General features: G+C 46.2%; 1 protein-coding gene across 3 annotated transcripts in view; it reads left to right on the forward strand.

Moving 5' to 3' along the window:
* The window catches only part of NBAS (NBAS subunit of NRZ tethering complex), a 327228-nt gene that overhangs the window by 303001 nt on the left and 11936 nt on the right, over positions 1-12291 (forward strand). For all 3 annotated transcript variants that reach the window (XM_032353267.1, XM_032353268.1, XM_032353269.1), the window contains one exon: positions 5556-5694. In XM_032353267.1, coding sequence (XP_032209158.1) covers positions 5556-5694 — 139 coding nt within the window. The remainder of the gene's footprint in view (positions 1-5555; positions 5695-12291) is intronic.

Consider the following 12291-nt stretch of genomic DNA (forward strand, 5'->3'; position numbering starts at 1 on the left):
TCTCTCTCTTTCTCCCAAATAAAAATCTTTTTTAAAAAATCTGATTTATATAGCGACAAAATCATTGTGTTCTAGTATTTTCACCAGGAAATGTTTCGAGTCCCTTTTAACACAGCTTGCAGTGCTAACTTGAGAATCCGTATGGAATAAATCGATAATTCGCATTTATTGAGGACACATCATGTTATGTGCAATTTACATATATTACCAGTTCACTGCATAAGCCTCCCCAGAAGGCAGAAGGAGGAGGGAGTGGAGACGCAGAAGGTAAATGACTTCAGGGTCCCGCGGCTGGTAAGTGGAGGAGGCGGCGCTCTACCCGACGCCCGGCCCCCTTCACGCCGAGCCCGCTCTGTGTCCTGCCGAGCTCACAGCTGCCGCTGGTGGCCGCGCTCCGCCGTCCTGCAGTCCTTGAGCGGCCGGCCGGGCTTCCTTCGGAAGAGGTGGCCAGCTTTTCTCTGAGCACATATGCTTCCATCATGAACTGCTGCTGCTCCCTGGCCAGAACTAGAAGCCCCCGTGGCCCCGTTTCAGACGCCTGCTTGCCCCCCGCCCAGTCTTTTCCTCCCGCGCTCAGCAAGCCCGCGCTGCCTGCGCCGGGGCCCGGCTCCGGGCCTGGGAAGGAGATGTTCCTGGAGGTAAATCCACCTGCGAGCAGTTTTTGAAGGACTCCTCCAGAACATCTAGCAAAGACTCTTTGCCTTCACCCTAGGATGAGACTGTTCTAGTAAAGAGTGGCATCTTTGCTTTGGGTCCAGCCACGTGTCTGTAGAAAGGGGGAAGAACTTTTCTGAGATCTGTCATTTGTGGCGTGTGTGCCACCCGGATAGGCAGCTTTCGACGTGACATTCTTACCTTCACTGCTGGAAACCCTGCAGTACAGGATTTCCCATCATAAAACCTTCGGTTCCCCATGGGGCGCTGCACTGAAGCAGCATTGCTGTTTGGTCCTGGCTGTCTTGGCAGAGCTGCCCTTGGACTCCCAGGGGCTTGTTAAAAGTGGTCTCCCAGCAACGCCTGCGTGGCTTGGTTGGTTAAGCAGCTGCCTTCAGCTAAGATCATGATCCCCGGGTCCTGGGATCGAGTCCCACATCAGGCTCCTTGCTCAGCGGGAAGCCTGCTTCTCCGGCCTACAGCTTTCCCTGCATGTGCACGCTCTCGCTCTCGTTCCCTCTCTCTCTCCCCCAATCTCTCTCTGACAAGTAAATAAATAAAATCTTAAAGAAAAAAGAGAGAGAGAGAGACAGTCACCCATGCTTGGCTTGCTGAGTCTAGCTCTCCCCTGAGAATCTGTTTCTAACCAGCTCCTCTGTGACGATCATGTGCGGTATGATACGGCCCACTAATTAGATTGTCAGTAATGCTTTGCTTTTTTTAGCAGATGATTAGGGTTGCGGTGTAGGTTTCCTCGTGCCCTCAAAATGGATCTCTTGGTCTAAAGAGAATTTCTCAGTATCAAAGTACACTGCCCCCAGTCTATTAGTTTACTGTGGTTTTACGGTTTCTTGTACTTTGAGAACACTGACCATTTCAAATCACTCACTTACCCACAATAAGTAAAGTCAACCTCACTTAAGACATTTATTGCATTTTAAACATTTACTACATTTATAGATTTAAAAAACTTTAGTTTTTAGAGGTACATTCTTTGAAAGCCAGTAAAAAGTGAAATTTGTAAATTGCTAACCTATGTTTTAAAAACCTCCTTTAAGGGATGCATGGGCGACTCCGTCATTTAAGTGTCTGCCTTCCACTGAGGTCATGGTCCCAGGGTCCTGGGATCGAGTCCCACTTCAGGCTCCTTGCTCAACAGGGAGCCCGCTTCTCCCTCTCCCTGCCATTCCCCCTGCTTGTGCACTCTCTCTCTCCCCCTCTCTCTCTGACAAATAAATAAGATCTTTAAAAATAAATAAATAAAAACCTCCTTTATTAACTCATTAGAATCAAACCATTACTGGTCCTCTTACCCCTCCTACCAGTCATACCTCTCTCCCAGAGGGGACCCGAGGGTAGGTCAGGCAACGTCTGTTTTGGCTTTTTTCCTGGGCCAAATTGGTGTTTTATCACAAGAGACTCTATGATGGGACACTTTCAAGATTGTTTTTTTTTTTTTAGAGATTGTATTTATTCATTTGACAGTGAGAGGAGAACAAACAGGGGAGCCGTGGATTCCCTGGGACCCTGGAATCACCACCCTAACGGAAGGCAGACGCCCAACCGAGTGAGCTACCAGGCGCCCCCAAATCTGTTCTTAAGAGTACTTTGAGTACCTTTTTTCGGTTGGTGGATGACCCAGCGTATGACTTCAGCACTTCGGAGTAAGAGCCCCACAAAGGGAGGGAGGGAGAAAGAGTGGGAAAGGCAGGAAGAAGGGAAGTAGACTGTGACAACGACCGAGTGTCGCCAGTTAACACAGTAAACTTGAAAACTAAGAAATTTGCTTGATCCACAATGACTGCTAATTTACTGAACCCACTTGGGTGTTTTCGTTTTGTGTGCTTTGTTTTGTAAAATATAGGTATTTTAATAGTGTGAGTTACGTGACTGTCATACATTATGTTGTTAATGAATTAATATTTAAAATTTTGTTTCAATTTTTAAAGTTTTTTAAATTTAGATTCAATTAATTAACATATAGTGTATTACTAGTTGCAGAGGTAGAGCTCAGTGATTCGTCAGTCTTACAGACACCCGGTGCTCATCACATCAGGGCCCTCGGTGTCCGTCACTCGTTCACCCCGTGCCCCACCTTCTCCCTCCCGCAGCCCTGCGTTCGTTTCCTGTGATTCTCTCTTGTGTTTTGTCTCACTGTCTGATTTCTTCTTATTTTACTTTTTCCTCTCTTCCCCCATGATCCTCTGGTTTGTTTCTTAAATTCCCACATATGACTTGAGATCATTTGATAATTGTCTTTCTCTGAGTGACTTATTTCACTTCCAATGGCAAGTTTTTTGTTTTTTTTCTTTTGGCTGGCCGAGTATATTCCATTGTGTGTACACCACATCTCCTTTTTCCACTCATCTCTCGACGGACATCTCGGCTCTTCCCATAGGTTGGCTGTTGTGGACATTGCTGCTATAAATATTGGGGTACAAGTGCCCCTTTGGATCACTACATTTGTATCTTTAGGGTAAATATCCAGTGGTGCGATTGCTGGGTCCTAGGGTAGCTCTATTTTCAACTTTATGAGGAACCTCCATGCTGTTTTCCAGAGTGGCTGCACCAGCTTGCATTCCCACCAACAGTGCAGGAGGGTTCCCCTTTCTCCGCATCCTTGCCAGCATCTGTCCTTTCCTGACTTAATTTTAGTCATTCTGACTGGTGTGAGGTGGTATCTCACTGGGGGTTTGATTTGTATTTCCCTGATGCCTCATGATGGGCATTTTTTCATGTGTTTGTTGGCCATGATGTATGTCTTCTTTGGAGAAATGTCTCTTCATATCTTCTCCCCATTTATTGATTGGATTATTTGTTTTGGGGTGTTGAGTTTGGTGAGTTCTTTATAGATTTTGGATACTAACCATTTATCTGATAAGACATCTCAAATGTCTTCTCCCATTTTGTCAGTTGTCTTTTGGTTTTGTCAGCTGTTTCCTTTGCTATGCCAAAGCTTTTGATCTTGATGAAATCCCAATAGTTCATTTGTGTCTTTGTTTCCCTTGCGTCTGGAGACATATCTAGCAGCAGGTTCCTGTGGCTGAGGCCGAAGAGGTTGCTGCCTGTATTCTCCTCAAGGAACTAGATGGATTCCTGTCTCACATTTAGGTCTTCCCTCCACTTTGAGCCTGTTTTTGTGTGTGGTGTAAGGAAGTGGTCCAGTTTCATTCTTCCGTACATGGCTGTCCGATTTTCCCAACACTGTCTGTTGAAGACACTGTCTTTTTCCTTTGGGCATTCTTGTGTGCTTTGTTGAATATTACTATAGAGTTGAGTGTCCATTTCTGGGTTCTGTGTTCTGTTCCATTGATCCGTGTGTCTGTTTTTGTGTCAGTGGGTTTTTGGTTGTATTCCCCTGGAAGAAAATACATGGAAAGCATAATAGATCCATCCTTGTGGGAGACTTATAATTCTCATCCAGTGTATCAAAACTGGCTGGTGAAAAATACATTTTGATAATTCATGTCCACGCCGCATGGCCCATTGGGGGCGCTGTTTCGCCAGCCACTGGTTCCGCTGCCTTGAGACGGCCCATTAGAGAAAACCCAGGAGAGTGGAATTCAGCCTGTGCAAGAGAAAAGCAGAGGGTGAGTCCTTGAGTGTAAGAAGACTCCCCAGTCCTCCAGACCCTCTCAGAGCTTTGTTCGTCCCTTGAAATAAGCAGTATTCTTTGTCCTCACACAGTGTTCGTTTGAGCCGAGATACAAAGGCTTTGCCAAAGGCTAGTATTGTGAGTCCCTTTGTCATTGTTACACCCGACATTTTTCTTAGGGGACAAGGAATGAAGTCCTTTGAAGGGAAGAACCACCTTAGGTGTTCAGTGTCTAGAATCTAGAGCTGTGCTAAGACAACAGACTTACAAATAGTAAAATTGTTTTAAATAACACTATAAGCAAAATTGGTAACCTGTTCCTAGGGCCATGGAATGAATGTACCTTTAACGTGTTTTTGGAAATGCAAATTAAGAAGTTTGTATGAAACACGGGGTACTGACATCTAGAGAAGGGAAACAAAAAGCAAACTTGTATGCTTTTATGTTTTACAAATAAGGAAACTGAGGACTCCTGGGTGGCTCTGTCCATTAAGCTCAGGTCATGATCTCAGGATCCTGGGATCAAGCCCCGCATAGGCTTCTCGCTCAACGGGGAGCCTGCTTCCCCCTTCTGCCCCCTCCCTGCTCATGCTCACTTTCTCTCTCTCTCTGACAAATAAATAAATAAAATCTTGAAAGAAAGAAAGAAACAATGACTGACTGCATGAAGGACACAGTGTGATCTCTGTACCGCTTGCCTGTGCTCCCAGGCTGACCTCCGCTGTGCACTGCCCTCACTGTGCCTCACTGAAGTCCTTATCCTAATCCTAGGCTCAGCAGAAGCCAGTATTTAGGTGGTAAAGGCTCAGATGTGTCTGCTTTTGAGCACAGTTATAGACATCATTCACGATAAAGCAATTTTCTTAGGAAAGTATTAAATTGCTTTCTCAGAGTGAGGAAACCTGAGGCCCAGAGAGGCTGAGTGGCTTCCCCAGCACTGACTGTCTGGGCTGAGAGCGTTGAAGTGACTCCCCTGAGACACCCAGGTGGGAAGCTAGGGAGTTGGCCTGTGAGCCCGGTGGGAGCGCCGGCCTCCGGGCCGCTGTGCTCTGAAGGTCTGCCCGCAGCCTCCATACTGCTGGATACTTGGTGATGCCCCAGCAAGCTCTTTTCTCTCCAGGAAATGTTCTCTTTTCTGCAAGAGGGACTTGAAGGAACACATCCTCTAGATTGTGACTGCCGTTTGCCAGAAAGCATTTTACTTCACGAGGTGGCAGTTCTTTTCTTTCTTAACATTTCGCGTCCCAGTTGTGACAACATTAATCGTTCATTCCCAGTTTCTTGTGTTTTTCTCCGTCGGAACCAGCATAACCAGCAATCCGTGGGTGAGGCTGATGACCGGGATGCTGACCAGGTGCGCAGTGGAGAACAAGGACGGACTGGGGAATGAGATCTTGAAAATCTGCCGCTCTTTATACAACACCAAGCAGATGCTCCCTGCAGAGGTGAGTGGAGAATTCCAGTGGTTTTTCTGGGGGGCAGCCCTTCCCTGATCCAAACTCTAGGAGAAGCAGCATCAGCGACTGGGCTTGACGAACACTGAGCATAAGTTATCAGGAGGCAAAGGCCCGTAATTTGGAAGAGATCAGACGAAGGACAGCCATGCCGAGAGGGTGCTTCGAGGAGGTTTTCTCTCTGTTGGAGGCTCTGAAGCCTATTCCCTTTACAAGCCCCTGAGTGTAACTCAGCCTTTAGTTCCTGTTGGAGGCCCTCTTATGTCGAACTCAAGCTCCCATGCCCGGGGTCTTGGGAGCAGCCCGTGTGCCGTCTCTGCTCGAACTGGGCCAGCTGGTAACAGAGCGGTAAACGCCAGTGCCCTCTCGGCAGGTAGCCAGTCTTCTGCCGTCATCGTCGTGAGATTGCATGACCACAATATGTTTTCTCTGTTAACGTGGTCGAAGCACAGCCGCCTCCACTTTGACCATCATTCTCTTTGATCCCATAATTTGGCTGTCACTGAGGTGTTTGCCTAATATATATATATATATATATAAATTTGTGTATTCTCAAATAAGCACATATTAATTACAGCTCCCTGCTGTGAGCCCGACCTCAGCAGTGTATTGTTTGAGCAATTTTTACATGTCTTAAATGTAAGCATTTGGATAATGGCACTAAATGGATTAATTGGTTTTCAAGTTTCTACCACGTAGGAGATAAAATAAAATTGTAAATATGATTCTTTGAATCCTCACTGTAATCACTCAAGGAAAATATTCTCATTAGGAATGTACATTTAATGAGTTGTTTTCTGAATGAGGGTCTGGGTAAGTGTTTTCTGATTGAATTTTAAAATATTTTATCCCCTGAAAGAAGTCTTCCAATGACCAGAACGACAAAATTCTTCTGTAAGATCCTGAACCCTTTATACCCCGCCATGTGGTTTGCTTGCATCAGCTACTTCCTTACCTGTGGTGTGCTGGGCTGTATTGTGAGCCGCTGAGGGTTGCAACCACGGCCGAGTCACTCCTCTCTCACTCGCGGCGGGGTTTAGCATGCTGCGTGGAGCTGGGGACTCCATGCAGTTTATCGTCCCCCCAGGGTGAGTAGTAGGTAAACAACGAGGGTTCATCTTGACCTTAACATCAGTTGCGATCAGGCTTTGTTAGATCAGGACCAAATGCCAGAAGGGCCCCGCCAGTTCTGCTGCATCTTGGTTGGGGAAGCACGATTTAGGGTCTCAAGCTGGGTGACGGTGCTGCCCGGCGCCCGCTAGCACTCTCGGCCTCCCGCTCCCACCATCTGGTTTGACCTTCGCCACCACCAGAAGGAGGTTCCTTGACCTTCGTTTTTCAGCAGATGTAACAGAGGCTCTGAGAGCAAAGGTCCTGTTTCAGGTCACTCAGGCAACGGAGGGCGGACCTGGTCCCCAAACGGAGGCCCTGCTTGAACGCGGAGGAGAGAAATACTTCCACGGGAGCCGCTCTTAACACACCTGGGGTGCTCGCGTATTGAAGGTGTTACACGTAGTTCTTTAAGTTTTACTGTCCTTTCCCCCCTCTCCTAGGGTACTTCTTCAAGAATGGCCGGGAGTCTGTAAGCCTGGATTATTGGTGTTTTAAGTGGAAGGGTGTTAGGATCTCCATCATTACCTGGAGAAGTTTGTTAGCTTACTTACATATCCTCCTCGGTTTGGTTTTGCTACAGTTAGTGCTGAGGCAGGGAAGGGAAGTTCACTGAGAACACAGCTGCAGCATCTCTGACCTTGACCACATAATCAAAGTTAGCAACAGTTACGTGTGTGAGCGTTCAGCCCCCCGGCGATGGGTGACTAACACATCCGAATGTCCAAAGCAGTATTGAGTACTCTTAGCGTTGTACTTGAAGTTTAGGGGGTGACCTTCTAGGACATGGAGGAAAAAGTCTGTTCTTTTTTTTCTTTTTTTTTTTAAATATTTTATTCATTTATTTGTTTGACAGACAGAGATCACACGAAGGCAGAGAAGCAGGCAGAGAGAGAGGAGGAAGCAGGCTCCCCGTGGAGCAGAGAGTCTGATGTGGCTCGATCCCAGGACCCTGAGACCATGACCTGAGCCAAAGGCAGAGGCTTTAACCCACTGAGCCACCCAGGCGCCCATGTTGCTCTTTTTATTGACTAATGAATCATAAGTGATGCTTTGTATTTCCTATTTTTAAAAAAGGAGTCAGTGATTAAATGAGACACTAAATAGCTGTGAAGACTCAGCCTCCCCGGCATGCTCCTATGGCCAGCTTGAGGCACTTTGACAAATGGAGTAATATTTTATTTGCTGTGGTCCTGCTTGATCTAAGAATCTCTGGACCAGTGATTCCTGAGTGTTTTAGGGGAATCAGAATGGATAGCGCAGTGCCGTAAGCCCGCGTCTGTTAGAGTCCTCACACGTCACAGAGAGGGATCTCCTGGTCTCTCCTCTTCACTGGGACTGGGAGCACTGAAGGGCGGGGACAGGAGATGCACTACAGCAGCCGGAGGCCTGGCGAGGCATGAGATTGTGCTGTTCTCCTCTTCCACATGGGGCCAGAGATGACCTGTGTTCCTGAGGAGAGCACCAGATGCTCCAGACCTACCATTTCTGGCCTCTGGAACAAGGTTAGATTGTGTCATCTCCGAGGCGACTCTAGTTCTGAGTGTTCTTCAAGGTCTCCAGGCCTTCGAGGAGGACCTGAGACAATCTGTTAGGACTCACGACTTTTCCATAGGTCCGCAGTTTTCTTGGGGGTGGCAGAAAGGTACCAGATTGAGCCCCATTTTGAAGTGGGTCCTTATCACTTGTCTGTTCCAGTTTGATGAGACGAGGGGTAATTATCATCAAATGAGTTGCCTTGCCATGGTTTCTTTTGTTTGTTTTTCCTTATGCAGCCTCAGTGCTGTCTTTCAACTGGGTACATGTACAGATTTTTGTCTTAGGATACCATGATTAAAGGAATCTTGTCAAGGTTATGTACTATTTTTATTGATTGTTAACTGTGCTCAAATGTGAGTTAAAATTGTTACAAAGGAAGGAACACTGTAATTAAGAAATGGAAATGTCTTGTTAAGTTTATTTTACAGCATTTGGAAATTACAGTCTAATTTCAGAACTGCATAATGTTGAATATCACCATGGTGGGAAAATTATCCATGACTCACTTTTTTGTAACCCAGTACCTTTGGTTGCCTTACTGTATGGCTTATAAAGTACATGTGCCTGTCTGGGACAGGGTACTTAAAAGGACTTAACCTTTTGCTTCATCTGCATTTCCCATTCCCCCACTAAGTTCCCATATTTAGAGATTTTTTTTCGTTCTTCATGACTCTTGAGAACGTCTTCACGTGATCCCTGCTGTTGTTCCTGGTACCTGTTTACTTCCAGTCATGCTGGTTTTGCTGGTGGAAAATATTACCAGAAGGATAAAATCAATGTTGCTCATAGGTCATGTGTCCTACAGTCTGGAAAGGTCTGTATTCTCCTTCTTAGCTTGTATCCATGGCAATATATGAAACATTCTCAGGAACGGGAGATATTCAGAATGAGAAATTGGCACAAAACAGATTCTCGGCATTTACCGATTTAAAATTCCAAGTTCCAGCTATTTGCGACCGACCCCGAAGGTCCCCGGTTTCTTAAAGGCACAGCCAGAACCAGCAAGAGTCACAGGGGCATTGAGTCAAGTGGGCGGGAGTTAGACGCTAGCCGGTGAGGGAGCCTAACTAATGTCCAGCAGCTAAGTGTCAACATGATTGTTCCCTCTCGCAGTCGAGTTACTTTTGATAATGTCTGGAGTTCGATTGTCAGGTCCGATGACACCCAGCCCTGTACACCTTGCCCCTCGCTCCTGCCACAGGCCCTACCATGTCTTCAGGAGCAGGGTACCCCAGGATGAGCAGGGGGACTGGTCCCGCTTCTCTGACACCCAGCAGCCACAGGAGCCGTGCCCCGGGGCCTCACCATAGAGGACAGTCCCCTGGGTTCTGGCCTGGCTTTGGGCCCAGACATACCTGTTCCTCGCATTCGAGGTCTCTTATTCTGTATCTTGATAGCTATACAGGTTTGAGCTGGGAAGGTACCTGTGGGGTGTTTTCTGGTTCCCTTTGCTATTTTGACCTTTCTTAGAGCTCCCAAAATCCCTCTATAAAACTGATACACTGTCTTCTTGCAACAGAGGGGAAACTACGCAGAGAAAACCTAGTATAGTCGTTAAATAGGGAGTATTTAGCCAATCACTGTTAGCTAAGAGATTAAAAATACTCAGCAGCTCAAAAAGGACTCCTCCGTTCTTAGATGCCCTTGATTTTATCCTTCAGGTAGTATTTTCCATCAGCAAAATCGTAAAGGCCATAATTCAGCAAGTACCATGAGCAACAGCAGGCATGACCTAAAGGCATTCAAAGAGTCATGAAGGGAAAAAAATCCTCTAAATATGGGAATTTAGGGGTCAAGAAACGGGGATGAAGGAGAAGGTAAGTCCCTTTAAGCACCCGTCTGAGACAGTTAGGCCGACACACTTCCTCACCATCTGTCCAGGTTGTCTGCTCCGAAGGGTATCCGGGTTATTTTGATAAAACTTGTCCTCAAAGCTGTTGTGCTGTGCTTAGTCTAAGTTATCATAAAATGCTGAGAAATACCTCTTTACCTAGTACTGATAACTCAGTCAACGAGTAGATATGAGATGGGAAGGAATTATATAGGACTATTTGAAGGTATAGTATATACCGAGCAAGTTTGGAATACAGAGAAGGGAAAGTGCGGCAGATGAACAGGCGAATAAATGTTTACGAAGTATGGTGGGAACGGAGGAGTGCTGGGCCTGGGAGATCAGAGGTGTCTTTTTAAGACTTGGCGTTTTCCTGGGCCCTTTTTAGCTGAGACCCTGAGAACCAGTAGGGGTCTCGCAGGCAGAGAAGCAGCAGAGGTTAAGGCTTGTGCACAGACCAGAGGTGTGCAGGAGCTCATTGTGTCTGCTTCACTGCCAGGATGGTAGCCACGGCCATGTGTGGGTACTGAAATTTAAGTGAAGTGAAAATTTAAAAACAGTGCCTGGATTACACTTGGCGGATCTCACTAGCCAACATGCGGCTCCTGGCTGCCATGTGAGACAGCAGAGATCCAGAAAATTCCATGGTGGCCGGAAGGTCTCCTGGGCACCGAGGAATGTGCAGGTGGGGGAGCATTGCTGGGACATTCCAGGAGGAGGAGGGAGACCGAAGCAAGTTGGTGGGTGACAGCTATGTGAAACTGTCATGTATGGGAGTTTCTGTTTCATCTTCCCAAATATTCTCTGCAGGTTTTGGCATCTCAGATTACAAATCTGCATTTCTCTCTGGCCCAGATGCTCAGTGAGACCATATGACTGTGTACGTTAGGGCTCACAGAGGACTTTTCTGATTTAGGATCCATGATGATTGAAGTACACCCCTTTACCCTGCCAGTGTTGATCAGTTTCACACAAGGTCATGTAGCAGGACCTTCCAATCTGAAACTGAAGCCCTTGCTGATCTCCAGTAGACGCACTAAGGGGAAAGGTGAAAACACTACAGTGAATGGAATGCCAGAGAGGCCTTTATCCTGCGCTTTAAATAGAAGCTTCTTGTTTTATCTACACTTTATAATAATGCAAAGAAATTATGAAAATGTCATAAATTTGAGTTTTTCTTCTCTGATATGCCACTCTTGGAGGAGTGCAAGAGAAAGATCAGTCCCACGGCACTGGTGGTTGGTAGTGATTTCTCAGTTCTTTCAAAAACAGCCCTCGCTTTGTGTAATAAGTTGCACTCATTGTCTGGTTCTTGGTCCAGATGTTCTGTTCTTTCTGTTACAGCTAGTTAGGACACCGGGGAGCACACAGCTCGGCAGGGAGGAAGAGCTTGCAAATTTATTGTCTATTCTCTTATACTTTCGTTGTGAAGGATTATCATTTGTTATCTTATATAAAAGTCTGCTCTCTGATGACAGGTTCAGCTAGGATAATAAAACGCTGAGGATAAAATTCAAATGCCTATGTGGAGATCCAAATGCATTTTCATTTTTCTGGACCACAGATAGTTTTCATGAAACATTCAGTTCACCTTGACATTAGAATTATAAACAGGTTTTTAAATGTTTAAGTTGCTAGCTTTTCTTGTTGCAGAGGACAACTCGATATTGTTGATAATAACAACCGGTAATAATTTTTATCATTTGTTAGGTGTCTAGGAGATGCCGAGCATTGTGTGTTATTATTCATTAACACTTATTCTCACACACACACAAAACTGCCAAGCAGATATAATTACCTCCATTTTGCTGGTGGGGAAACTAGAGCTCTGGAGAGATTAGAAGAATAGACCACAGTCCTGTATCCATGCAGGGGGACCCTGGGCAGCCGTGCAATGGTGTCTGGTGAGTATCAGGTGAATATCTGAGAGCTCAGGAAGGTATTTACTATCTGTTGTGAAATGAAGGAAGCAGGTACCAAATGCTAAATCAGCGTGGCCCTATCTGTGCTCCACACACGCAGAGACACATAACACTCCTACGAAAAGGTGTGGAAAGAGACCCCAACCAGAGTAGTGCCTGAGATACGGAGTGCCTCCTGCCTCCTCG

This window comes from Mustela erminea, chromosome 7 (assembly GCF_009829155.1).
Source record: "Mustela erminea isolate mMusErm1 chromosome 7, mMusErm1.Pri, whole genome shotgun sequence".
In the NCBI taxonomy this organism is placed as follows: Eukaryota; Metazoa; Chordata; class Mammalia; order Carnivora; family Mustelidae; genus Mustela; species Mustela erminea.